Genomic DNA, 27,759 nt, shown 5'->3' with positions numbered 1-27,759 from the left:
GCACATTGAGGTGCAGGAATTGGCAAAGAGCAACGAGTCCCAAACATTGCTCTTACCACTCGTTACACCTACCTGAAAATAAGGTATTCTTGTTTTTTTAAACGAAAGTGTGCCTCAAACGCTTGCAAATTATGACTTTATCGTGTGGTCGCTTTTGTCGTCCGCTGGTGTGTTGTGTTTCCATCGCAGGTTGTGTCGGCGCTTTTTTGTAGCTATCATGAGCAGACATGGCTCAGTGTGCTTTACATTAACATCAGATGCAAACAGAAAGCTGAGTTTAATAGTTTATTAGAGGGACTGCAAGGCTCTTATTCGGTAAAATATCTCCAGCAGCCTTTTGTGGGTGTTTTTGTGTGTGTCCTAATTGCTGCTGTGGTTCAGGTTAACTTTGTATTTGCATCCTGTTGGCAGCTCTAATACGCTTACAGAAGCTTTGGAAACGCATCAAGGATTTATTCAATTTGTTGTTGTGTGGGTTCACATACATACACTCACACCTGGCTGTAACCTCACCTGTGATTAAACCTCGTCTTGATCAGTCATCAAGTCATAAAAGTTGAAGAGAGGTCATCACCAATGTGGATCCTTCAGACAGGACAGGAAGAAAACTGCACCCTAATTACTGTTTTGGTTCATCTATGGGTTGATACAATCAATTATTCATTTGATTAGTTGTGTGTAAATGCCTATTAAATGTTACCAAAGTTAAGAATCATGTGTTAATGGTTCGGATTAGTAGGTAAACCAGTTAATGTAATCAATCACAGCAGAATATGGAGGAAATTATGCTCTAAACACTAAATATTTGGTGTTTTCAGGAGGTAGATGTAGGAGTAGGTAAATAGTATAAAAGAGCCCCTCCAGATCTGCTTTAATACTTAACATAGATAAGTTCAGTAGGACAGGAGAAAACTGCACCTAATTACTGTTTGGGTTAATATATGGGTTAATTAGTTGTGTGTAAATGTTCATTATATGTTACCAAAGCAAAAAATGATGTTACTTGGTCAGACTAGTAGTTAAACCACTTAATGTAATCAATCACAGCAACAAATGGAGGAAATGGTGCTCTAAGCATGTAAATGTATTTTACAGATCTGCTTTAATACTTAACATAGAAAAGATAAGACAGTTAATCGAAAATTGGACAGTAATTGACTTTCTAAACTACTCTTTAATGCTGTTGAATCATGCAAATTCATGTCATCGCTCTGCAAAGTGAAGCTCAAATGTCCACATCAAATAACATTAAGCAATTTGGTAACCTTTTATATCTTATTATACAGCATCCTCTTCATCCTCTTTGCCTTCTACAATTACAGGAGGAACAGACAGTCTGCCATCTGTGTATGAAGACAAGTCAGAGGCAGCAATGGTGAGTAAAATGGAGAAAAAGAAAAACCTGTGAATAGTTCAGTTCGGTTACATACTGGCAGGAAGATCCCAAATACTGCTTAAGTATACATTCAATGGAAATGCAAGGATAAAATGTACATTATATTATGATATGGAGGTTGGTGTCATTTAGGACAGACAGGCCTACTCCTCCTCATTTAATTTTCCTCTCTGTGCCAGTCTTCAGCGGTGGATCTCAAAACCAAGGAGGAGAAGGATGCGGAGTTGGACAGACGAATTGAAGCTCTGAGGAAGAAGAATGAAGCTCTGGTCAAGCGGTATCAGGTATGGAGATGCTAGTTTTAGTCCACAAGATACACAAAATATACAGTTTTAAGCACAATTAAAGATGCTAATGATCATTTCCATCTATTGACCCCGGCTAATTGTAATCACAGATTTTTTTATGACTCACTTTTTTTTTGGGTCTACCTGCAATCTACAAGCCAAAATAAGCACCTCAGACAGATTCATGAATTTAATAAAACACATGTTTATATTCCAAAACTTTTTCAATTTACTTTTACAAACATATTGCACCTGAAACAGTGTGTCGGGTTAATGGTTAATGGTCCGATAATGATTTGCTTAACTGAGCTGGACCCGTATATTAACTCAGACTGGGTTCAGATTAAGCTATGAGTTTCAATTAAACCTTTTAAAAGAACACATTAACTTTATATATTTGATACAGTGTGTAGCTGTATAGCTGTGTGCTCACTCCAGTCCACAAAACTCGTTATCAGAGCTGTCGCTGTACGTTGTAAGTCTCACCAAGCGCGGACTCTGTATCAGTGAATCTTTTAGGCTTTAGATCTGTGCTCATACATGTACATACATACATTGTACATGTTTCTTTCTACAACCTTCAAAAGAATAGTCATTACTTTTTACTGCTATTACCATATAATCTATTTAAGATTAAATCCAGTTTAGTAGTAGATTATGTTTGTGGTTCCAATGCAGCAAAGCAACACATCCACCATCTTTTAAATTATGGTGTTGACCTTATTTGGTGTGTCCCAGTTAGGGGTGGGAATCTTTGGGCACCTCACGATTCGATTACAATTACGATTCAGAGGCTACGATTCAATTATAAAACCATTATTTATACAGTTTTTACTGTTGGCTGTAACTACACCAAAACAACCAACAAACAAGGATTTAGCTGCAACTCCAACTGTGTACTGCTCCTCTTTCCTCCAGCCTCCTCATACACACAAGCACACGCACTCACACAGCCCTCGTCGTTACATATAACGTAGCTCTTGTCCAGTTCACTTCCACCGTCAACGTTTTAGAAACCAAAGTGTTTCCACACGTCTGTTTTTAAATTAGAAGGAGCTGGTCGGATCTCATGGTGGGGTGTACAGCTGCGGTCAGCCTTGTTTGTTTTCTCTGTGTGGCGTGTCCGCTCCTGGTGCACTCCCCATAGTGTCCCGGAGATGTTCCGCATTTTAGAACTGTCTGTATTACTTTATATACAAATTTAAATAATCGAAATTTGGACGTGTGTGAATCATCCACGTTCGAATTGCACTGCATTTAAGAATCGGAAATATCCCCCACCCCTAGTCCCAATCCTATACTACATATTAAATGTATACATATACTTTACATGAACTAATCCATGTTAGTGAAACTTTAACTTTAGTGTGACAATGCCATTTAAACCTCAAAAATAGACATTAAAAAACCCAATTTTAAGGATGTAATTTTTGATTCTTTTAAGGTGTTCTTAAAGCACATTTTTGTAACCGTGAGTAGCTGTTATTCTTAATTACTTCAAACCTGCTTAGATTTAGATTAACTATGGAGTTTGGACACAGCTGTATTTTCATCCATCTCACCGATGGCCTTTTTTGCCACTGATGCCAACAGGAAATAGAGGAGGACAAGAAGAAGGCGGAGCAGGAGGGCATCGCCATTACAACACCACGGAAGCCCCGCAGCCACGAACCAGAGACAGACAGGAGGAAGACGGAGAAGGAAAACTTCACCGTCACAGTCGACCTCTCTAAACAGACAGGGGTAAGAGACACAATGTTGTAACCTAAACTTTTTAAGATCATGCTCCCTTTAGTTTTTCTCATACAGACATGCACATTCATCCTCTTAAAACAAGACAAATGACAGTGAATATACATTTTAAGACTCCTGAGACAGATCTATCCATCATATGGGGTTTCACACAGGCTTGACTGGAAGTGATAACCTCTTAACCTGTTATATGATGATCCTGCAGACAGAGGAAGCAGCTTATAAACTTTGACAGATCCTCATTACTTTGATCAGTTTACCAGTCACGCGCCTGCCTGTCTACTCATCAAGCCCTGCATCAGTTCTCTGCCCATTTTCTTGTGTTATGGAGGCTTACAGTTACATTTGGGAAAACTGAAATAAATATATATTGATATACATACAGAGAAATAAACAATAATTAAATAGTTGAATAGAGTCCCTGGGATTAAACACACTCTGTGTAGAAATACATCAACTGAAATGGCATGAAAGACCAATCAAACTGCTGACATAGGATTAAATCATTGTGGTGATCACACTGAGGTCTCCTGCACTAACAATAGAGCTCTACATCGATTTGTGTTGAACCCATTCCTCTACACACTCCACACCAGTGACTGCACCAGTGTGTCCTACCTCAAATGCTCTAAGCCCCAGACTATCACTAAACAGTCTCACATTTCATCCAGAGCAGTGTGAGGATAACCATCTTCACTTAAACGTCAACAAGACAAAGAAAATCATAATTGGTCCCACCTCATCTCAGCACCCCATTATCATCAATAACCAAACAGTTTAAATAATGGACACCTTCAAATATTTTAGAGTGATGCTGGACAACAGACTCAATTTTGATCGGCACATTAATTACACCTTTTTAAAAAAAGGAGCCACCAAAGACTGTCTGTCATCTGCAAGGTTAATGGACTCTGTGTCACCCCCCATCTCCTCCTACTGTTGTACCAGAGCATTATTCAGCCCATCATATACTGAACTGTTCCACCTGCTTCTTTAACATTTTATCTGTTACCAACTGAGTCAACCAACACTGCTGTCAGGATCATTTGTATCCTCACACCCAACCCTGCAGAACTAAACAATAAAACAGTTGGACACATTACAATCACAATCATTATTATTATTGTTATTGTGGTTTATTTAATAGGGATAAATACAATATACTCACCGACTCAATCATCACCTTACTCTAATTCCCCTCTGGGTGCTGGTACAGAGCACTGAGGTGCAAAAAGGCTGGCTTTGGGGGGAAAAGGCCTGATTCTTGCAGTTATAGCCACCTTAACAGCAGGCCTGAGTGTGCACTGCTGTCTGTCATTTTAATGACAACAGTAATAATGGTAATAATGATACGGTTATTTGTATAGCACCCTTCGTACAAAAAATGCAGCTCAAAGTGCTTTACAAACAAAGACAATGACATACACTAAGTAGTTCACATAAAAGGAGCATAAAACAATGTTTAAAAAAGAACAGGAAAGAAATAAAAACAATGCAAAGTTTGTCCTTTTTTTTTATTGTAAGACCTGTTGTCTGATCTGTACAATGTTTTTGTATTAGTGCATGTATTTATGTTGGTTATCCATCCATGCAGTCCTGTTTCTGCTGCGTAAAGATTTGATTAGGCAAACTTTTCTGGCAGCTGTCTTTAAAAACAGAGCAGCGATGATTGTACCTGTTTATAGAAACGTAACGAAGTAACAAAGCACACAAACATCCTGGGAAACGAGCTCTGTAATCTGTTTTATGTGACTCTGTATGTTCAGTATTCAGTTTACTGTGTCTGTTATCGGTTACTATGCGGTATGCAAACATAAAATTGTTTTTTTGTGAAATTGTATCAAAGTTAAAAATCCTCCAAATCAGCAGCAGTATGCTTTTAATTGTATAAATGTAAGATTAAATGATAGTAATGTGGTTAAATAGAACAAAAAGATGAAAAGCTCAGTAGTGTCCTCAACTTTTAACTGCGATTCAGTCAAACTATAACAGTACCACTTTAAATTTGTTGCGTGTTTCTAATCAGCCTCCTGCAGGCCGCTGAAGTTAGTGCTGATCATGTCCGAGAGAGACGGCGGCGTAAATGTGCCGTCAGCTCCTGCTGATTGCCTCAAAAGTGAGCGACGATGGCTGCAGACGCCCTGCTGATCAACCTGCGAAGGTTACAGAGCAAAGATAGACGAGTCTAAAAGGCAGCAGGGTGGCGTCGGCTCTGAATGCGTACCTGTCTGAGTGGATATCGATTCAGGGTCAAAAGGTTGAATTCAGTTCATTAATCTGTTAAACCTTTTCTAAAAGCTTGACAACAGTCTACTGATCCTTGCATTAGAGCTGCTTTTCGTCTCTCCCTCTAATACTCACTCACTCTCTCTGAGTTCTTCATGTCGTAGTTTTGCATAATCCATAGCCCTGATTAGTCCTTTGTACCTTTTTATATGGCACCAATTCTCCAGATTGAAGAGACTGAATCTGTTTCAGGTGTTATTCAGGGCAGGAAACTATGATATATCCCCCCCACAGATCGTTAGAAGCATAGACTGGTTAGAAGTCACCAGCTGTTAACACTTTATTATTACAAGTCAAACATGATTTCTAGAATAGGATGTAATGTTCAAATCAGTTGTGTGTGTGTGTGTGTGTGTGTGTGTGTGTGTGTGTGTATAAAACAACACACACAGTTAAGGTATGGTGAAGTTAAAAACATTTACAAAACAAAGTCTGAGATAAGGCTTTTGAACAGCTGTATTGACTGTTAATTGTTCTATGTATAAGGTGTGCATTATTAAGAGGACATTTTTCCTTTTTTGGTACTGACTAATGGAGTGTAGAGCAACAACCAATTCTGTGATCGAGTACCAGTACTGTGTGACTATTTTAATTCCTATTCCAAAGACTAAAAATCCTAGTGATTTGAATGAATTTAGACCGGTAGCACTCACCTCCCTCGTAATGAAAAATTTTGAGAACATTTTTAAAGAGGAGGTGCTCTCCCTTGTGGAGGGCAAACTCGACTCGCTTCAGTTTGCCTACCAAATAAATAAGGGAATAGAAGATGCCAAACTTTTTATTCTGGACAAAGCTTTGAAACACCTGGAAAAACCCAAAGCTCAGACTTTTATTTGTCGATTTCTCTTCAGCTTTTAATAAGCTGCAACCTCACATCCTGATCGAGAGGCTTCTTATTTTAACTTATCCCACCAGCTCCTATCTTTGATCTTTTAAACTTTTTAACAAACAGACCACAACAGGTTTTAGTTAATTGTGCCAGGTCAAACATAGTGGTTTCAAACACAGGTTCTCCACAGGGCAGTGTTCTCTGTGAAAGACAATAATTGTCTTGGCAGTGTGGTCAAAGTCTGTTCAAAAATGATTGGAGTAAAGTTGACTGATCTAAACTCTCTGGGAGCGTCGGGTCCTCCAAAAAAAGCTGGTCATTTATCGCCTCCTCTGATGTTATTGTGTAGGAATGAATGTTGTTGAATTGCTGTTTGTTTATGTGAGGTGGGGCCTGTAGAAACTGAATTGCCCCTCAGGGATAAATAAAGCTGAATCTGAATCATCTCCCATCTCCCAACCCTGAAGATATAATAGCTAAGCGGATAAAGGCAGAAAATAGAGCACTCTGTTAAGCTCAGAAAATTACATTTTTACTGTAATGCAGTCTTTAACAGCAGGAAAAGACAACACTTATTCCATATCACTATATTATGAGATGATATCTATAAAATATCAATATAATATCAATTTATGACTAATAAGTCAATAAATATGGTTTAGATTTAAGGTTCATACTGAAAATACTGTGTGTGTGTGTGCAGGATAAGAGAGTCGTGAACGATTGGAAACCTGGTACACCTCGTGGCCGGAAGACATCGGAGGAGAGTGAAGGGCACAGAGGACCAGGTGAGGGCCACAGAGGGCCGGGTGAGGGCCACAGAGGTCCAGTCGAGGGCCACAGAGGTCCAAGTGAGGGCCACAGAGGTCCAGTCGAGGGCCACAGAGGTCCAAGTGAGGGCCACAGAGGTCCGGGCGAAGGCCACAGAGGTCCGGGCGAGGGCCACAGAGGTCCGGGCGAGGGCCACAGAGGTCCGGGCGAGGGCCACAGAGGTCCGAGCGAGGGCCATAGAGGTCCAGGCGAGGGCCACAGAGGGCTGAGCGATGGCCACAGCCCACCTAGGAGGTCAGGATCTGGACGAGTGGGTCGAGGAGGGCAGAGAGGAGGAAGAGGAGGAGGAGGAGGAGGAGAACGTCAGGACAGGAGAGACCGAGAACCCAGGACACCCAGAGATGGAGAGACTGGAGATTCAGGAGGACAGGGACGAAGAGGAGGAAGGAGAGGCAGAGGAGGAGGAGTAGGGGGAGGTGGAGGAGGAGTAGGAGTAGGAGGAGGAGACGGAGGAGGGACCCCAGGTGCAATGGACAGAAAATCCAAGGTGAATGTAGACAAATTACTGTAGTTAATCAAAATTTAATGTACGTTAGAATGTTTTGTCACTAATGATGCAACTGTGTGTTTTTATTTTTTTGGGGCCAGGAATGGGAGGAGAAGAGGCGACAGAACATTGAAAAGATGAATGAAGAAATGGAGAAAATAGCAGAGTATGAGAGAGGACAGCGGGTATGAAAGTCACTGATTTTTGAAGATGAATCAATAGATTTTGCTTTGGATTTCTCCTCCTAAACCCAGAGAGATGACATAGAGTCCTCCCTCTGATCGTTTTTAACACACTCTCATGTTTCGCTTTATTGATCAACTTAAAACATCCCAGTTTTATTTCTAGTGTCCTCCTGTGCAGCCTTTTTAACAATTATATAGCAAACTCTTAGCAGCTCATCTTTAATTAGTCTTCAACATCTTAATCCTATAAAGTTGTAGTCAAAATGAAATGAAAGAGCTTTCATTATCGAGCAGTGACTACATGTAGAATTTGTCTCTTAGCCGGATGGAGACAAGCCTATCCGTAACTTCCTGGACGACCCGAGACGCTCCGGTCCAGCCCCGGATATAGACCGCAAAGAGGGCAGCAGGAGACACGTACGAAACTGGGGAGGCCTGGACTTCGACAACGTAAAGACGGGAACTGAACTGGAGAAAGAGTGGACTGTGAGTAATGCCTCTCTTAAAAAAACAAAACAAAAAAAATTTACGCTATCTCTGTTTCTCTGAAACCCTCAAATGTAATCCTATAGAGTCGAAGGCCTGGTCCAAAAGGCTCCATGGACATGACAATGTCCATGACCGGCCGGGAGAGAGCGGAGTACCTGCGCTGGAAGAAGGAGCGTGAGCAGATTGACGAGGAGAGACTAGCACGCCATCGTAATGCCACCGGCCAGTGGAGACGAGAGTGGGATGCACAGAAGACGGACAGCATGTAAGATAATGTTTTTTTTATTATTAACAATATTGAAATTAAAACGTGCATGTATCTCAAAGGAAGATAAAGATTATTTATTTAAATGTTTTTGGTGCAAGTTTCTGAATTACTATCCAACCATTTCTACAAGATCATAAACTTTATATAAACTTTAATTTCAAGACATGTTTTTAGGTCTATAACAGCTTTGCTCCTTTTATAAAAAATAGAAGTTAAATCATCAAATTCTGCATTCAACCTCCTGTTCAGTACACAGCATTTAGACTTTAGAAGGCCTCCTCATGTTTATTTCCACCCATGTCCAGAACAAAATGTCGTCTACTCAAAACATAATCTTTCAAGTCTGTAATATGACTATTCATATCACCACAAATATAGACACCATCTCTATCATCCGAGTACATCAGTGCCAATAAATGGCTAAAAATAGATCTGCATTCTGTCCCCATGCTGAGATTCCTGGAGATAAATAAAAAATAAATAATAATAAAGGAATATTGTGGCACCCGGTGTTCAAAATGAAAGCAGAGAATGATTTATCTACAATTTTATAAACACAAAACTGTCCAAAAACAGTGCCCTTAATAAAAATACCAACACCACCAGAGGCTTTGAATAGGATTAGCAGGTGAAATCTGCTATCCATCTGTTAATATTTCTACTAACAGGAAGTGTTCAGTATTAAGAGGCTGGGAATGCAGTCTGTGTCCTGTGGGGCTGCATTTAACCAGTCGACCATCCCCAGCTGGAATTTCTCTAAGGAGAGTCCCCGAATTTAAAATCCAGCAGCTGCTCCACATGTGATTTCACAGATGACACATTCATTAAACTCTCTGGGGGTGGAGGTGGTTGTTGTCGTCATGTTTTGCACATCCACTTTCTCCTGGATGAACTATAGTTTCACCTTATTAAAAAAACAACCTTCTCGTCCGGATACATTCTGCAGCTACAAGGTCGGGCACTAAGACACAGAAAAGACCTTCACTTTACACATTTTTCACTTAAACCATCAAATTAAATATCCAACAAATAAACCCCATTATTACCAGAGAGACATCGTCAAATCGATTCCTCTGCAGAGCTTTTTCTTTCGAATCTCGAGCTTAGAAAGCCCTCCTCAAGCTTCAGTCACAGTTCTTGGGCTCTTCTTTCCAGAATATCGCTGCTTTCTCCAATAATCCACATAGACTGACGATGTAACTGTTAACATGCTTTTCTATTGGATTTTTCATATGCTGTTTTTAAATTAAGCAGCTTCAGTTAATTCATGAATGCAGTAGTCTGGTGTTATCAGCCATCATTTTTGCTTATATACTTCAAAATAAGCCCCCAGTCTTTGCAACAGTTTGATGAATACCACTCAAACAACATTTCACATGTTGCATCTTGCCTGGGTATTACTGGAGGTTAAGGAGCATCAAAACATGTAGGGCCGTTTTTTTGTGGCAGCGCAACGACCAGAGCAAGCAGCAGTGAGACGGTTTGGTATTTGGACTTTGAACTTGCTTTGACTATCTATGTGATAGTTTGGTTACCAGTACAGGTGGGAGGAAAGGCGCATACAGGTGGGAGGTTCATTCAAATGAAACAGCACAAGGCCAGGTATTGTATTTTGATTGTAATTTGGTCTTAGATATTTCTGAACCAACATCAATCTGCTGCTACTTTTATTCACTTTATCAATAAGAGGAGTAAGTACCGTAAATACATGCTGCAGACGTTCTGCAATAATGGATTAATGCATAAAATATAAATAATTTCTTCCAATTAAACAATCTTGAACCAAAATCAGCACAGAAAACTTTTAACTACCATCAGTCCGATAGTTTTATAAGAGTGCAAGAGTGGAGCTATTGGACCAAGTTTCTTCTATTGGTCACTTTTTTAGTTTAATCTTCTGTGTCTCTGATTTGCCACCATGTTAATGCATTGTGGCAACTCTCATCTTAAATCAAGGGGGGGATTTTTTCATACTGATGTCCAGTCTCCTGCTGAGTCCTCATCCTCGTCAAACAAAGACAGGAGACACGAAGGAGGCAAGGCGTTCGAGTGCCTGTCAGTTGGGATGAGGGTGATGACTCAGTGGCGTGACGAGAAGAGAGTGTGTATGTGTGTGTCTCTAACCCCTGCAGCTTTTTTCACAGGTTCAAGGAGGACCCATATGCGGCAGCAGAGGGCATCACATCAGAGCAGGGCAGCAGAAGAGGCAAGTACACATACACACGTGCGCTTCTATCATGCCGTTGCTATGGTTACACAACAGCTGGTAGGACTAGGACATCAGCAGACCCTCGATCACCTCCATCCTATGTCTCCACTTGTCTGACATGGTATCTCTACAACATGTCGTCACACACACACACACACACACACACACACACACACACACACACACACACACACTGTAAACACAAAAAACCATCTCTTGCTCTCTCTCGCTCTCTCTCGCTCTCTCTCTCTGTCCTCAAGCTTGATTAAAGCTTGTTATGTAAAATGAGAGTTGATTAAGGTCGTTATGTAAATGACTGACTGTATTTCCCTGGAGTTCAAATCTGCCTCTTAAGCTGCGGTCGTGCTGACCTGAGAGGAGCCCCACTTTTCATTTATGGGTGCTAACTGACTCTCTCCTTCAACAAAGTAAAGGTAAAAACAACAAGATAAACCCTGACCACTATAAACCAGCTGCACCATATTACAAAAAAGAGCACCAAAGTCTGCCATTTTCAACCTCTAATTGATCCAAGTTCCTTTTTAAAATTTATGACAGCCAAAATCCACAAAATAATTAATTTTCATTCAATCATTAAGGATGTTTATGTGGTTAAAATGGCTTTATATGCTTTCTATGTTAACCATTTCTCTCGTGGATAAGCTGTTTTTTGTGTGCATGCGTGTGTGTGTGTGGTGGTCGTACTTGTACTGGTACTGTACTGTAATGTGATTTTGTGTGTGTCCTCTCTGCAGCCCGGGGGCGTAACTTTCGTACAGAGCCTCGGGGCAGGGCCTCAGGTTAGACCGCAGCATGGGACTGAGATTTAAATCACGTGTGCTCCCATTTGTGTGTGTGTGTGTGTGTGTGTGTGTGTGTGTGTGTGTGTCTCTCTGAAGAACAAAAGCTGCACCCAAAACCAAACTCACACGCCCGCTTCACAATAAACCATCTAATCAGCTGAGCCTATTGTTACACTTCTGTTTATCCAGGCTGCCTCATCATCTGAAACTTCATTTTGAAGGTTTTAAAAGTCTAAAAACATCTTACTGATTTTATATTTTACTATGCTACATATCCAGTCTTCACTTATTGCAGAATATATGCAAATTAATAGATAATATATAATATAAAAAGTGCTCTACTAATACACTTGTACCTTTTTATGTTTCTTAACAATACTTTAATACTAATTCCTGATTTATTTTGACCTATTCTGCCTCATATTAGTCATATTTTCTGTCTAATAGAGCTGGTTATTAATATTAAAAGCTCCTACAAGTCATTAAATGTAGCTTTGGGACACCTACAAATACCCTCTAATTAGACCTCGCGCTGCCCATTAAGCTCCATGCGCCTCACATGAATTTTAAGCCATTTCTCTCAAATTTTGTCAAAAAATGAGTCGTCAGCTTGTTCTGCAGCCACACAGATTTTGAAAAGCCACAAAGTTCAGTCCTTTCAGGATTTTTGCTTTGGAGTTGGGTGAGCATCAGTAAGGATTAGCTAATCTCCCCCCCCCCCCCCCCTTGAGGCTGCCGACACTTCAGAAAGCTTCTCGACTTCACATACAAACACACACACACACATGCACACGCACACACACACACACACCAACCTCAACCTCAGGATGTCAAACAGTGTTAGTAAATAGTTCTCAGTGTTTGAGTTTCCTTCTCAGCACCTCCTGGGTGAATTTGCCTTTTTTGTGCGTGAGAAAGGTCACACAAGAAAACTGAGAATTATTTTTAACCCCTGTTCACTGCTGGTTCCCTCCATTTCACCTCTGCCTCACTATAACTGGAGTGTATATTACAGATTATGGCATTACACCTGCCCCACATTAAAGCCTGTGCTCGCTTTGGCTGTGTGTGTGTGTGTGTGGGTGTGTGTTTTTTCCTTCTTTTTTTTACTCCACCGTTTCTAATTCGCTGAATGACTCGAGTGTCCTCGTCACAGTCCTGGGCTCCTTCCTCTGTTCAATCTCCTCATCTTCATCCTCTCAGTCTTTTTTTTGTTCTGATCCCTTCATTTCTTTTGTTCTTGTATCTTTCTCTTTCATGACCTTTTTTTTCTTCTTTTTTTCACACCCTCCCCTCTCCTCTCCCTCTTCAAACTCTTATCTGTCTCCCTCTGTACAACCTCTCCCTTGTTGGAGCTTTCTGTCTCTGACCTTTCTGTCTCCTCCTCCCTCATCTTTCCTTAATTTTGACTCTTTCCTTGTTCTTAAAGACCGTGTAAAGTGAATTGAGACTTTTTCTTCTAAACACATTAAATAGGTCATAAATGTATGTCTAAAGAAGGTGTAAAAAGCAAAAAGAACTGTGGAGCTAGGCTTCACAAACTGTGTTTCAAGATTTCTGTGTTCAGGATTTAGTGGACGGGTCTGAAAATGTAATTAGCATAAACCCGCCCCTGCTGCTGTAGAGGTATAAATACATTCAGCGCACACTACTACTACTACAGTCCAATGTTAGCCAGTTAGCTGAGTTAGCCGCCGAGCTGGCAGCTGAGTTAGCTGCCGAGCTAGCAGCAGAAAGCTCTGACATAGCGTCCATGTTTCGGGTAGAGGTGGTGACTTTGATTGACAGGTGACACTTGGTGGGGGGCGGGGTTTCAGCGAACTCGGAGGGCACGCCCACAGCGTTTGGCAGCAGAGAAAGAGGCTGATTTTTACACAACTTTGAAGCCTAATTTCATATATTTGGCGATTTTTTTTAATCATTTAAATTTGGCAGGGTGGTTAAAAACATACTTTCCTGTGGTATGTCAAACTCAGAACACATTTATGCTTTACACAGACTTTAAGTCTGCTTCTCTTCCTTCTTCTATACATTTCTTCATGCCTCCGTCATCTGCTTTTCTCTTCTTCTATTTCTCTCACTTTTTCGCTACTTTTTACTTCACTTTCCACTCTTCCACTCTCTTTCCATTCTTGATTCTCTTCTGTTTTCCAACATTTTTCTTATTATTCATCTCTCATTTTCTTCATGATGAATTCAGTTGTCTTTCTCTTTGTGACAAATTGGCTATGACTAAAAAAAAAAAAAATCTAAATTACTCTTATTACTTTGAGAGGGTTTGCTAAAATATATCACATACAATATACAGGCATTTTAGGTGGTATTTAAAACTTCTTTAATGGAAGGTTTCCAAAAGCTCAGAGGATTTTCTCCTTACCTGATGTCTTCAAAAATGTATTTTTTTTTGTTTTCTATTCTTTTGCCCATCATAATTATAATGTTCATGAAAAAACAAGATTCTCCACATCTAAAAAGGGAACAAGGCAGAGCTGATTTCTTAACGCATGTGAATCCTCAGCATGCTGACTGATTTTGAAATTACAACCTCTCTGGTTCCACTTGAAGGCAGGGTGTGTTTTGGCTCTTATAAGGTCTCTGCATTTTAATAGCTTAGTTATTCCTCTTCTCCCTTTCACTAGTAAACAAATAGAGGTTTGACTTTGTCCCAGAGTTCAGATGGACTCTGGGACAACTCCGATGTTATGTAAGACATCATCACTCAGACTGCAGCAGCAGAAAGTGGAAGAGAAACAGATGGAGGGATGAGCAAAATGTGACTGGAGACAGTTTTTCTTTTTACTACATACTACTTTAAATGACTTCAATACAGTTTTAAAAAACTGATGAGAGAGACTTAGTTTGTTTGACTTCACTTTTTATTAATTAATGGGGAACATAATAATAATAATATTTATTCACTTTTCTTAACATTATAAAGTGCTTTACAGAAATAATTGAAACCAAACAAGGTAAATAAAAAATAAGGTAACAGGCAGCACAGAGATAAAGACAGAAGCACAGAGTAATAGTACATGATGTATAAAATAATAATGATAATAATAAAATGCACAGAAGTAAGCTAGACTAAAATAGAGCATAAAATGAGTGCAGCATAAAATAATGATCTACATTATAACTATTTAAATGACATACAGTGCAAATAAAATATTAAAATTTAAAGTGCTTTAAAAGAACCCCGTCATAAACACATGAAAAGAGAAAGGAGTAAAAGAAGATGAATCAATTAAAAGTTGTAAAAACAATAAATAGGTCAATTCAAACATTTCAGAAAGCTGTCACAAATATAGTTAGTATGCTAATTTAGTGTGCAAAAAGTATTTCTACAATGATTTTTCTTATAATTGTAAATCCATACCTTACATCCAGTATCGTGTAGATGCTACAATACTGTAAGTTTATCAAAGGTAAGACAGACATTCACAAAGCCATAACAATGTTTCAAAAAGCCTTTTCATTTTGTGTACGTAACAAGAGAGGCTTCATTAGTTTGACTATTTTAGTTTTTAGTTATTTAGTTGTTTGAGTATTTGTATAATTATTTTTCTTATAATTGTAACTCTAAATCTTAAATCTAGTTTAATGTAGATGCTGCAGTACTGTAAGTTTATTCAAAGTAAGGTAGACAGTCACAAAGCCAAAATGACATTTTTTAAATAAATTGTGATTCTATGTATTTTTCATGCATTTATATATTGACACACAGTATATGCTCAATCTGGTTTATGAATTTTGGTTCCTGCCTTTTTAAAAACTTCCCTTGCATGTATGTATCACTTGTTGCACGGTAACGATCCCCAGCTGCTGTAACGACCATAAACACGTTCATCACCTCCTCCTACTTCTTTCAGCCCCTCTGCTCTCTGATTTTACCCCTGCCACCTTAAACGTTGTTTTGCAGCACATACACTTACACTTCCTTGTTAATATCTCCTCCAGACGAAAATAAGCGACCACCTAAAGCTCCGACATTTGGCGAATTCCTGTCCCAGGGCAGGACGCAGGGACCCCGAGGGGAATGGACCCGGGGACGGGGAAGAGGACAGAAACAGAGCTACAGGTAAATCAGCAGGTGTCAATATTAATAGTAATAATAATAACTTTATTTGTTTAGCACCTTTTCATACAAGAAATGCAGCTTAAAGTGCTTTACAGCAAAAGATATTGCATATACCAAATGCTTCACTTTAACCTGACCCTTGACCTAAAAGGAGCATTAAGCACTGTTAAGAAACATTAATGTAATATAAGATGGGAAATAAAAATAGCAATAGCTTTAAAATAGTAGCTGAAATGTAGAACAAATATATGAAATCAAGTAAAATTCAACATTTTAAAAGAAGTTCAGTAGTGCATCAGTGTGGATGGGATATAAAGCTAATAAAAGGATAAAGTAAATTAAAAAAATAAAAAAATAAATTTGATTATTCTTCAGCATATAGAAGGTTAGAAAATACAGCAAACACCCATCATAAGTGTCATCTTTAAATCAGCTGCTTTGTCTGAACAGCAGAGATTTATTTTATCATTTCTAGCAAATTATTATTGCTATCGATTAAATTTGTGTGTCAACTAATTCCAATCAATCAATCAATCTTTATTTATATAGGGCAGAATAACAACAAAAGCCACTTTTCACTCAGAGCAGGTCTAGAGTATACTCTTTAATGTTATTGTGTTAATAGTTCAGCAGAGTCTGTTAAATCACTAGATGGAGCCTTTTTCTTTCTGCTCTTCTTATTAATGACAGTTTCAGTTTGTTGGTCTGTTTTTGGGACTCTGATACTCTGCAGCAGAGCATCTGTTGTGTTGTTTTTCACTCACAGAGGCACTGAAATACTGTTCCTGCACTGGTTAAATAGTTACAAATCTTGCTGTTAACATTATGTTATTGTTTTTTTCTTTGATTTATAATATTTTATTGGCTGTACAGTGTGTCTGTGTTTGTTTGTTGAAAGAGACTAATGTTGTTTGGTCCAGCGTTATTTCTAACTTGATGTTAATTTCTTGTGACATTTCTGGAATTCCCCTTTGACAGCATGCATGACAACCGCTGGGAAGGAGAGAAAGAAGAAGGAGAGGAGGAGAAGGAGAAAGAAAAGGGTGACAAAACAAAGAGAGAGGAGAAACCTAAAAAGAAGGAGAAAGAGGAAGAAAAACCCAAACCTCCAACCGTGCAGAAGGTAGAGGGGCTTCTTTTAGGAATATGATTGCAAGAGTTGAAGGAAATCCTTGTTCAAGGTTTGCTGTGATGGTGTATGTTGTATTTTCTGTGATATAGGTGAACATTCATATAGGAACCAGGGCCATCTTGGTAAGGGGGGAGGGGGTGTTTTTTTTAGACAGTCAGATGTCAGTAGCAAGAGGTAAAATCATCATGGGCAGGAATGATCAAAGGGTTGTTATCAGATGTCACTCAATTAAAGGTGAGATCATCAGGGGCAGGAGTTACCACAGCTCTGTTCCCAGACGTCATTATCACGTCTCTGCCCAAATGTGTTATTTCTTCTTCACAAGCAAAGAACCATCCATTAACTTACAGCTGGAGCTAAACTGGACATGTTCACATTTTGATAAAAGTTGCCTTTTAGAGTCTAGGGGCCCCATCAAAATATGCAGTGAGTTTTTGGTGTTTTTGTGGAGAATGGGTCTCAAAACCTTGTCTGCTTCTGGAGGAAAGACACTCCGCTTCCACTTAGTGATTTTATCAACAAGAGAAGCATCTGAACATCTGTGGTTAAAACATCTGTATTAATCTGTTAATGAATGTGGGTGATTCTTACAGTGTCTGTTATCCACAGCTGTTTATACTGTAGGACTGATGTGTTGATAAATCTGTAGCCTCTGAGATGCTGCATAGAACGCAGTGCCATTACGTACAGCCGTTCACTGTTTATTAAATCAGCTGATGTCACCAGGCTGCTTTAACCACACACCTCTACACTCATCAGATTGGTCAGTTATAACTCCATATTCTTCCTTTTTATGAATTAAATGTGAGGTTAGCAGCTCATCAGCCAACTTTCCTTTTCAGCAAAAGTAACTCGTTTTATTCATGAAACGCATTACTTGGCAAATGTGCTGTTATAATAGCAATTCGCCAAAGTGACAGCACTCCTTGTTATTAAAAGGCAATGGGAGATGACACTCTGATTGGTTTATCACGTATTACGCCCAAACCACGCCTATGATTAATGAGGGGACTTAAGTCCAACCCTTTTAGACCATGCGCCTGGTGCATTGACCGTTTCTCCACCGTTAAAATAGCAAAAGTGGATTTGGACACGCCCCAAAGACACTTGTGCCACACGATTTAAAAAAGTCTAAAATATAATATAACAGCCATCAAACGTCAAAAGCACTAACATACACAAAGAAACTTGGAACTTATTTTTTATTTGATTTTGATTTATGTAAGATAAGTTAAGATCGTCCTTTATTAGTCCCACTGTTGGGAAAGTTACAGTGTTGCAACAGCAAGTGGACAGCAAAGAGCATCAATGGAAACAATTAAGAACAATAAATGAAAAGTAAGTACATAAACAATAAAAACAATAGTGGTGGAACATTTAGTAACGTTATGTACAAGTGTAATATTGGTGTTGAATGATATTACTCTTGTACATAATGTTACTATTTTTAATGTTACAGACACGGAAAACACACTAAACAAGCAAAAATCCTGATTTAATGTATACAATCTCAATGTTCTCTCAGTTGTCTTTTGTATGGGGTGAAAGTTTTAAACCTCAATATATCAAAACAGGAGGTCTTTTTTTTTTTTTAATTAAAAAAGAACATACTAGATTATTTTTCATTAAAATGTCTGGTTGAGCTCAGAAATAAAAACGTCAAATTATATTTTAGTAGCTTTTTGTGATTTGATATGAATGGAAGGGATTGTCTTAAATCAGCTGTGATATTGTCTCATATTGATCGCTGCCTCCTCAATCGAATCAAAATCATATGGTGGCAGATTTTGTGATATCAGCAAACATCAAATCATCGTCCATTGAATCAATATTTTACCATATCGTGAAGAAACTTGTGATTTAAACCCCTAATATCCCTTTCCATCTTTTCTCAGGTGGAGGAGAAAGGCGCTGACGGAGAGGAGGATGACGGAGAATGGGAGGATGCCAGCGATGGAGAGGAAGTCGACGAAGGAGTGGAGGAAGGCAGCGATGGTTCTGACGGAGAACACGACGAGAAGAAAGACACCGGGAAGGAGAAACCAAACAAGAGTAAAGATGCCTCCCCTACAACTTCCAAACCTCGTTCTCGAACAACATCGGCAGGAAGCCCCAAAGAGCAGCGGACCCCCAGGCCGAAGGTCCACATCCCCTCCCCGGCAGCGGCGCAGGAGTCACCTGAGGGAGGAAAACCACTCAGCCCCTTCTCCCCGCTGGACGGCCACCAGCCCGTTACAGACTGGGGGGAGGAGATGGAAATGCAGTCGCCCCGAAGCAGCATGGGAGGAGAGAGCCCACTGAAACCCCCCAGCGCTGAGTCCAGCCCCCCTCAAAAGAAGGAGCAGGGGGAGGAGACAAAGAGTCAAGCTGCCACCTCTGATGAACCTGCTGAGCCACAAAAAGAGGAGGAGAGAGGTAAGATTAGATACCTTCACAGGAGGAATATTCTTTAGTGTCTTTAATGCTGTGAGTTGAGGCTGCTGTATTTGTCCCACTCTTTTATGCCACAGCAGTATTAAGATGAACTAATGCCCCTCATGACATTTAAATTACTTTCTAACTTAATTAGAATATAAATTAGACTTGTAGAGGGAATCTCATCCGCTTCAGACACTCCACAGGCGGAGGTCGGCGCTTTCAGAACAGGACGAATTATGAGAAAAACAGTTTAAAGGGCCACTTCTCGAGGGCCGCACCCAAAAATAAAGATACTGGATTCACTTCACATTTATTTATACACGTTTATTCAGCTGCAAAAACGAAGCTCACTGCGTCTTCATCAGAGTCAAAACCTGAAAAATCTATCTCCAGTTTCATCTTTTGGTGTAGCTGTTTCATATAAATTACACTTGTCAGTTGAAGCCATGATAAAATATGACACCTTTCAGAGTCTCTAAACATAATATTTATGGAGTTTTATATAAAAACAATGTAGGCATGCATGAAGCTGCAAAGGCACACCTTGAAGTACAATCAGGGGGTGCCATAAGGTGGTGATAATATTAGTACATTTTTTTATTAACATTTTATCATTAATTGACATTAATAGAACATTTCATTTACAATTAAACCAAAGCATTAAACTAACACTTCATTTGTACGCACAATGTAGCATGCATGTTTACAGTGTTATATTACTGTATCTGATCATCAGCTCTGCTTTCTTTCCACCAATTCAACTGTATCTAGTCTCCCATCTTTGGCTGTCAAATTCAAGTCCCTGAACCATCAAATAAACGGTGACAGCTCAGATAAAACTGCTGCCACATGTTGGTTCACCTTTTCTGTTTCTCGCCACTTTCCTGATCTGTAGTGTTTTTTTAAAGTCTGTAGAGGAAATGATGAAACAGTTTACAAAGTTGGCTGCTAAAATTATGAACAATTGACACATACAGACAGATGTAGCTGAAGATCGGACAGCTAATGATTCAAGATTCAAAAAACTTTATTGTTCAAAATTAGCTGTCGGATTCAAACAAACATGTTGGTGGTGTGGAACTTCTTCAGAGTAAATGACACAGATAAAACATAAGCCATCTGCAATCTATTTAAGGGGAGCATCTGCAAAAAGGTTCAACACGACAATGACGACATTGAACGGATCTGCGAATTAAGACATTACAGCCGATCTCACAAATTGCATAAAATGCAAAACATCAGCCGATCCGATTATAGCCGATCAGATCAGTGGAAAGCATAGCAAACAGTCTCTCTCTCTCTCTCTCTCTCTCTCTTTCTCTCTTTGTCACTCTGCTCTCCTCTGATCTCACAACCTCGGGATAAAAAGTTGTTTGGAGAAGAGAAATGCTGTTTGAAGTGTGGATCTCCCCCGTCTGTCTCTTTGATTCATGTCTTCTCCGCTGCTCTCCTTGTGTCTTATCTTGTCTCATCTCTGTTTTCTGTTTCCTTTCACTTCCTTTTACGCTCTACATCACTCTCCTCTACTGTCTCCCATCTTCACCTCCTCTCCTCTCCTCTCTCTTTCTGACCCCTCTGTAGGTGTAAAGGTTTCCTCGCCTCCAGAAGAAAAGCCTCAAGTCCGGCAGACTGTGATAGTGTCAGAACCAGAACCAGAGTCTGTCCCTGCAGCCTCTCCGGCTGCACCGGCATCTGACCCCGCCCCACCCCAGGTGGAGGTGTCTGACCCCGCCCCACGCCAGGTGGAGGTGTCTGACCCCGCCCCGCCTCAGGAGGAGGCGTCTGACCCTGCCCCGCCTCAGGAGGAGGTGTCTGACACCGCCCCGCCCCGGGACGAGGTGTCTGACCCCACCCCGCCCCAGGAGGAGGTGTCTGACCCCGCTCCCTCTGAAGTTAGCGAGGCTGCTGTGACGAAGGATGAGGATACACCTGCTGCCCCTTCACAAGGTAATAAAAATAAAACATCTTTGAGTGCATGTCTCAGTCTAAAGTTCAACATTCGGGGGGGGGGGGGGGGGGGGTGTGGGAGTGTCCCGCTCTGAGACACATCCACCATCACTGACAATACTGTGGTCAGACTGAAGTGTGACTGAAGACCTGAGTGTGATCCTGGAGGACAAGCTGTCTGTAGCTCCTGTATAACATAAGGAGGATTTACCTGTTTTGTTTTTTTTTTGCAAGGGAGGTGATACAGGTGCACCTCCCTCCAAATGTTTGCAGCTGGTACAGAATACTAATGCTGCTCTGGTCTTCAGCCTCACATCACTTACTTCTCCATTCACTCCACTACCTCTGCTTTTTCGACTTTCGATGTGCGACCCGAACATTTCTTATATGACTGAATGGGTGCCATTTTTGGTACCATAACCAGCTCTTATAATAATTACGTCTATGTCAGCCCCCCGTTTCTTCCTGTGGTAGCTCATCAAGGATCCACTCTGTCGTGGCATTGAGCACACTCTCAGTTGTTTGTTCGGTTCATCACGACATCTAGCTCTTTATCTTACAGAAGAAAAAAAGCCTCTGCTAAATTAATATAGAGTAATGTGATTAACATGCTTAGTTTCAGTCATCAATACACAAGTTTAAAGATCAGACGCCCAAACAACTCACAGTGGTTTATGTAACTACAAGACAAGATTTGACAACTATTTTCTTGTCATGACAATCAAAAGGTTAAAGGTTACAAATGAATCTACCATGAATGTGGATAGGTTAGGATTGGGGTTAGAAAAAAGTTTTGTATAGGGCACGAAGCAGTGTATGGTGTACAGCATATCCCATTGATTTATGTAGCCATAGTCTAATTTGTGCCGCTAATTTGTAGTTTAGTTATTTGAAGAAACACGACACAAACTTGAAACAATGTAGAAAAAAGATATTTACTGGAAAAGTGTTTTATATGTTCCTCAGTAATGAACTAGTTGAACTTGGATAATCACTTCTGCTTTCTTTGTTTCAGAGCTAAAATATGGACATTAGCCTTTTTTGATGGTCTGTTTGGAACATTTATGAACTGGTAAAATGTATTTCCCATGCTTTGTGGGTGTGGCCTTTCTGCTGTGTCACCACCATTCATACCAATACAACCAGTAGTTAAAGCACTAAAGCATTTAGAACACAATTTTATTTATAGATACAACTTCTTAATTTTGCTCCCAGTGCACCAGAATGATGCTGTATTGCATTGGGGTTGAAGTTGAGGCCTTTCAGTTTTTTACCTGACTTTTGAGGAATGTCTTTTTTTATTTTTTTCAAGCAGGCATTCATTTACAGAAAAAATTAAGCAAATGTGGTTCCTCCCTAATTTATTTAATTTCAAACATCTTTGCTGGGAGAAATCAGTTAAACAGATCAGACACTATCACGTGCATCAGTTTGTTTTTTTTAAAATTCCCCTTACCACTCTCTCTCTCTCTTTCTGACAACAGACAAAGCGGACACCCCTCCTCCCTCCTCTCCCGCAATCCTGGAAGCTGAGCAGAGTTCCTCTGAGCCAGCAGGAGACAAAGATAACAACAACCCAGCATCCTCTGAGACCGCCGCCACTGCTCTGACAGCAGAGACGGCGGATTCCTCAGAGCAGCCGTCCTCAGGTGCGGTCTATATCACTGACTTTGAGACAGTGTCGTACAGTAAGAAATCCCCTGTGCACCTCTAACGTCCTCTCACGCTTCACTTAATCTTTAATTTAATTTTTTTTTTGGGGGGGGGGGGTGAATGTGTCGGTGTGCTATTCCCATCTTCATGTTTGTCACTCTCTTGCCCTCCTTTTTCCTCCCACGTCTAACTAACACTCGTGAGCTTTTTTTTTTTTTTTTTTTGCCTGGCTTTTGGATCTAACACAAGCTTGTCACAGCACCACTACCCCCTCCAACCAATCAAGACAACCATCCTGTGATGGACTGAACTCCTTCTTTTTTAACCTTGTGTGTGATGTATGCTGCCCTCTGTTCATCCTCCTCCTCCTCCTCCTCATCTTTCTGTTCTTCATATTCTTCATTGTCTGTTCTGGTTTCGTCCTGCATGTCGTGTCGTGTGCTTTACCGAACCTCAATCTACTGGCCTCTTGTTCTCTCTCCTCCAGATGTTCTGATGTTAATTCATGTGAAAATTCATGTAAGTTTATTTATGAAACGACTGATCTGAGGAGAGAGAACGGGAGCAGTAAAAATGCTTTGTGTGTTTAGCCTGTTTTTCTGTACAGTCATGAATTAATGTTTGATTTTTTTTTATATTAGCAGCTAGGTTTAGACATGAATGCTACTAAAAATATTCTACTATATCTCTCAAAATAGTTATAACTGCTCCTTGACTTGTGTTATGATTCAGACCATTTTTGCAGGGATCTGTTAGGCGAGGTTTAGGTTTGAATGACAGGGTCAGGCTGACACGCACACAGGTTTTTGGCTCATCAACCCAAAGTGGCGGCAGCTGCTGCTCAGACAGGATGATGGGAGACAGGGGCAGAGCTAGGCAGTGTTTTCTCAAAAACCTCAAATCTCATTTTAAAAATACAGTGAATTCAACCATCTGCTGACTTAATCTGAATGAGTTTCTAACAGTTTTAATTAAGAGTCAAACTTCTGAAGACATTTCAGGTTGAGTTACAGGGTGAAGTGTAATTTAAAATAAATGTTTTTTATTTTTATATTTTCCATTTGATTTTATGCCTAATAACAATTAGGTATAATTAACATTAGATGAGCTTATACATAAAGCCATTAGTATAAATATCAAAAGTTAGCTTAGCAACTATAATACTTTATTTATTTTATGTGTTTGCTAACATTAATTTAGCTGGATTTATTGTAGTGCACAGATTAAGAGAGTTAAAGGATTATGACATGTATCTGAGTCAATCCAAACTTTTTAAGCACTTTCTGTAGACTTCATATGTTTTACTACCTCTGTTTTAATGACACAATATGATACAGCCTTTAGCTTCTGGTTTTCTCTGTTTTCTCTCTGCACAGCTTCACTCAACTTTTTTATTAGCTGTGTTTTATGTAGTGTGCTTGTGTCTGGTGCTTTTTTCTCCTCCCTGTATGTCTCTATACTTCATTTTATATATATATATATATATATATATATATATGTATTCCTGTAAAGATTTTACCACATGATTTTATTTATTGCTGCTTAATAGAAGAATACATGGATTGAAAGCACATCATGGTACCATAAATTATTAATTGATATTTTATTAGAATGAATGCTCTTATCTCCCCAATGAGGTAGACCTCTCTGTTTTTCAGCACGCAGTGGTTTAAAAGTGAGCGAAGTGAATCCACCACAGACTGGAGGAGGACATCTCCTTACAATCACTTAGCTTGTGGTTCCTAATGGATTTAATAAGATATACTAATTTGAGGTCAACTTATTCCAGTTAGCTGCTTAAAATCACAAAAGTATAAACATAAAACAATGATAATAACTCTCACAATAATATAAACACATCCAGTGATCCATCATGATTGTCCTTAACTTTAAAATTGAGAATTAAATTGATAAACTAATTAGATGAGAAATACAGTTGCTGAAAAAATAGATTATTTTTCAACATATTTTAAGTTGCTTTTTAAGGGTGAAAGGGTAAGGTTAGTTTGTGGTTGTTGTTGTGGTCTTTTATGATTGCTGCTGTAGCAGGTAGAGCTGATAAAGGTAGTCAGTTTTAATCAATAAGTAAACTGGCAAAATCCATCTGCTGCTAATTCAGTAATCATTTAATAGTTTGAGTCATTTTTTAAAGCCAAAACATACTAACCACACTCTGGGTCAGTCGGATTTAGTGACTTTCTGACTTTTTATAATCAATAATTGAAATGATTGTTAGTAACAAGCTTGAGGAAAGAGGCACCAGCTGACTCTTAATGTTCCTCACGAGTCTGTTTACTATTCAAGAGATTGAATAAATGTTTAGTTTTTGTTAGTTTAGCAGAATTCATGTGGCCCTGAACGAGCCACATGAATAGAATCATTTTAAATTGTAAGAAAACTCTGCTGTTGACTCCTTTTTGTTCTGGTGTAAAAAGCTGCACTGATCACATTTACACTTGTCCTGATGACTCATTTGTGATTAACAGCAGAATTCAGATGAGCTCATGTGGCCATTGTGTGTGTGCCTGTGTGCACGTGCAAACACACACACACACACACACACACACACACACACACACATCTGTCGGCGTATGTAGCGTGTGACGGTGTCAGGGTGGAGATCAGGAAAGCAGGGAAATTACAAGCACAATTAAGTTTTTAAAAGGCTTTTGAGAGGAAATGAGCTGCAGCCTGCTGGACAGATGATGCTGCAGATAGAATAGAGACCGTTTGAAGTGCTGAAGTCTAATTGAATTAAAGCTTGTGATGTTTCTGAGGCGCCACAGTCGATAGTCTGACTGTGTGTGCGGAGATGGAGCTGTACGACATGAAGGAAAGTAACAGTAAACAAAAAAACAAAAACACTAAAAAAGAGAAATAAGAGAAATATTAGTCTGATAATCAGCATGTAACAAAAAAAGAGTAACTTTCCTCCTTTAAATTCATCCAAAGTGACACATTCTGTCATTTCACTGAAGAGTGCGCCACATGTATATGAAAAGACATTTTTCATATACATGTGTCACATTTAGGCCTGTAACAGATTATTGTATTAATCATCGATTGATCTAGCATTAATTATTTATTCATCTTTTATTTAAAAATTATTACGTGTAATAATTTCAGAAAAATGGCCGTCACACATTAATGAAGCCTAAAAGTGATGGCTTGTTTTATTTTCTTTCTCTTCAGGGGAACAACAGACACTAACATATAGAAATAAAGAAAATAATCAAAATAAATAATAAAATAATCATGACAATAATAATAATACAAAATATAAAATGATACCAAATATACTAAATATTGACAATACTTAAATAAGACTAAATGGTGACTTATAGATAGATAGATAGATAGATAGATAGATAGATAGATAGAAAGTATACAGATAAAAGTACATGTAAAGGCACAATAAATACATAGGTAAAGGTGCATTATGTAAGTGAGGCATTGTACAGTTGTATTGCAGTGGGTAGGAAGGATCTTTTGTATTTTATCAAATTAGATCAAACAAAACTTTTTTTTCAGATTTTTTAATTTCATAACGATATAGAACTGAGAAAAGCAGCAAAACGTCATATTGTAGAAAAGTTTTTTCTACTTATAATAAAAATATAAATTATTTACCCGTTGATTTGCTAAATTATCTCTTTAGCACTAATCTCTTAATTGTTCTTTGAAAACCACATTCTCCTACATAAATCTCCTTTTTAACAATGCAGTCGTGTTACAGTGACTAAAATTTAGTTCAATTTTTCTGACACGATAACACTTCAGATTAGTCCTTTTTTCCCGCCTGTTTCAACTAGAACAGGCTGTACTGAAGACATGAGATTAAAAATGATTCTATCAAGGTGTCGTCATATGTCTGGTGCATGAACACTTTGAGCGGTATTGATTATTAGACACTCTGCATGTGATTATCGCTCTCATTCAGCAGTAATGTTGATTTAATGCTGCTCCATTCTCAGGAAGGCCTCTCCCACGGGCACGCTCGCTCTGAAAACGTGCACACTTTATGGTACCGTGATGTGCTTCAGATAAAAGCATAGAGCACAAAGAAACACACACACACACACACACACATGCTTTTGGCCGCTATATATGACCCCTCCTTCTTCCCCCCCTGCACCACCACTTCCTCTCTTTGTATCAACAGGCTGAAGCTGCTGGGAACAAAAGGAGGATGGAAAAAGGAGAGAGAGAGACGGATGAAGAGCATCACACTACTCATCACTGCAACGACCATCACACATCTTTAAAAAAAAGTTTTTAAAAAAAGACTTAAACTATATGAGGAGGAAGAAAGAGGAGGAGGAGGGACTGTGCTTTGCCACCAGCCTCACATGTTCACAGCTCACTCGTTTGTCTGCAGCAGAGCTGTTCAACTCTTCTTTTTTATTAGGATCATGTCTCGCTGCCATTTTTTTTGTCTCACTATATTTAATATGGAGATATCACAGAGTTTCTGGTTTTTCAGCAGAATGAACTGAGCATGGTCCTTGATTATGTCCAGAAGAACCACCACATACACAAATCATGGAAGATAGATTTAAAAAATGCTGAAAAAATAACTTTTAAAATACCTTTTTCACAGCTTCACATACAAGATTATTAACACGTTTATGAATTAAGCCACTTGTCCGTTATAGGCTGATCCAGTCCCCCCCCCCCCCTTAAAATGAACTAAATGATGCCCCGTTGAG

General features: G+C 39.3%; 1 protein-coding gene across 1 annotated transcript; it reads left to right on the top strand.

Annotated features, from left to right (window-relative positions):
- On the top strand, positions 1-27,759 carry ccdc9 (coiled-coil domain containing 9). The gene is made up of 15 exons (XM_053320838.1): positions 1-83; positions 1,323-1,375; positions 1,576-1,680; positions 3,277-3,426; positions 7,254-7,868; positions 7,970-8,053; positions 8,375-8,539; positions 8,626-8,807; positions 10,955-11,016; positions 15,780-15,900; positions 16,879-17,023; positions 18,928-19,447; positions 21,032-21,397; positions 22,882-23,046; positions 27,213-27,759. The coding sequence occupies exons 2-15, from the start codon at positions 1,373-1,375 to the stop codon at positions 27,215-27,217; spliced, it is 2,688 nt and encodes an 895-aa protein (XP_053176813.1). The 5' UTR covers positions 1-83; positions 1,323-1,372; the 3' UTR covers positions 27,218-27,759.

This window comes from Scomber japonicus, chromosome 6 (assembly GCF_027409825.1).
Source record: "Scomber japonicus isolate fScoJap1 chromosome 6, fScoJap1.pri, whole genome shotgun sequence".
In the NCBI taxonomy this organism is placed as follows: Eukaryota; Metazoa; Chordata; class Actinopteri; order Scombriformes; family Scombridae; genus Scomber; species Scomber japonicus.
The sequence above is the reverse complement of the archived record's forward strand: the minus strand, read 5'-3'. Positions and strand labels throughout refer to the sequence as shown.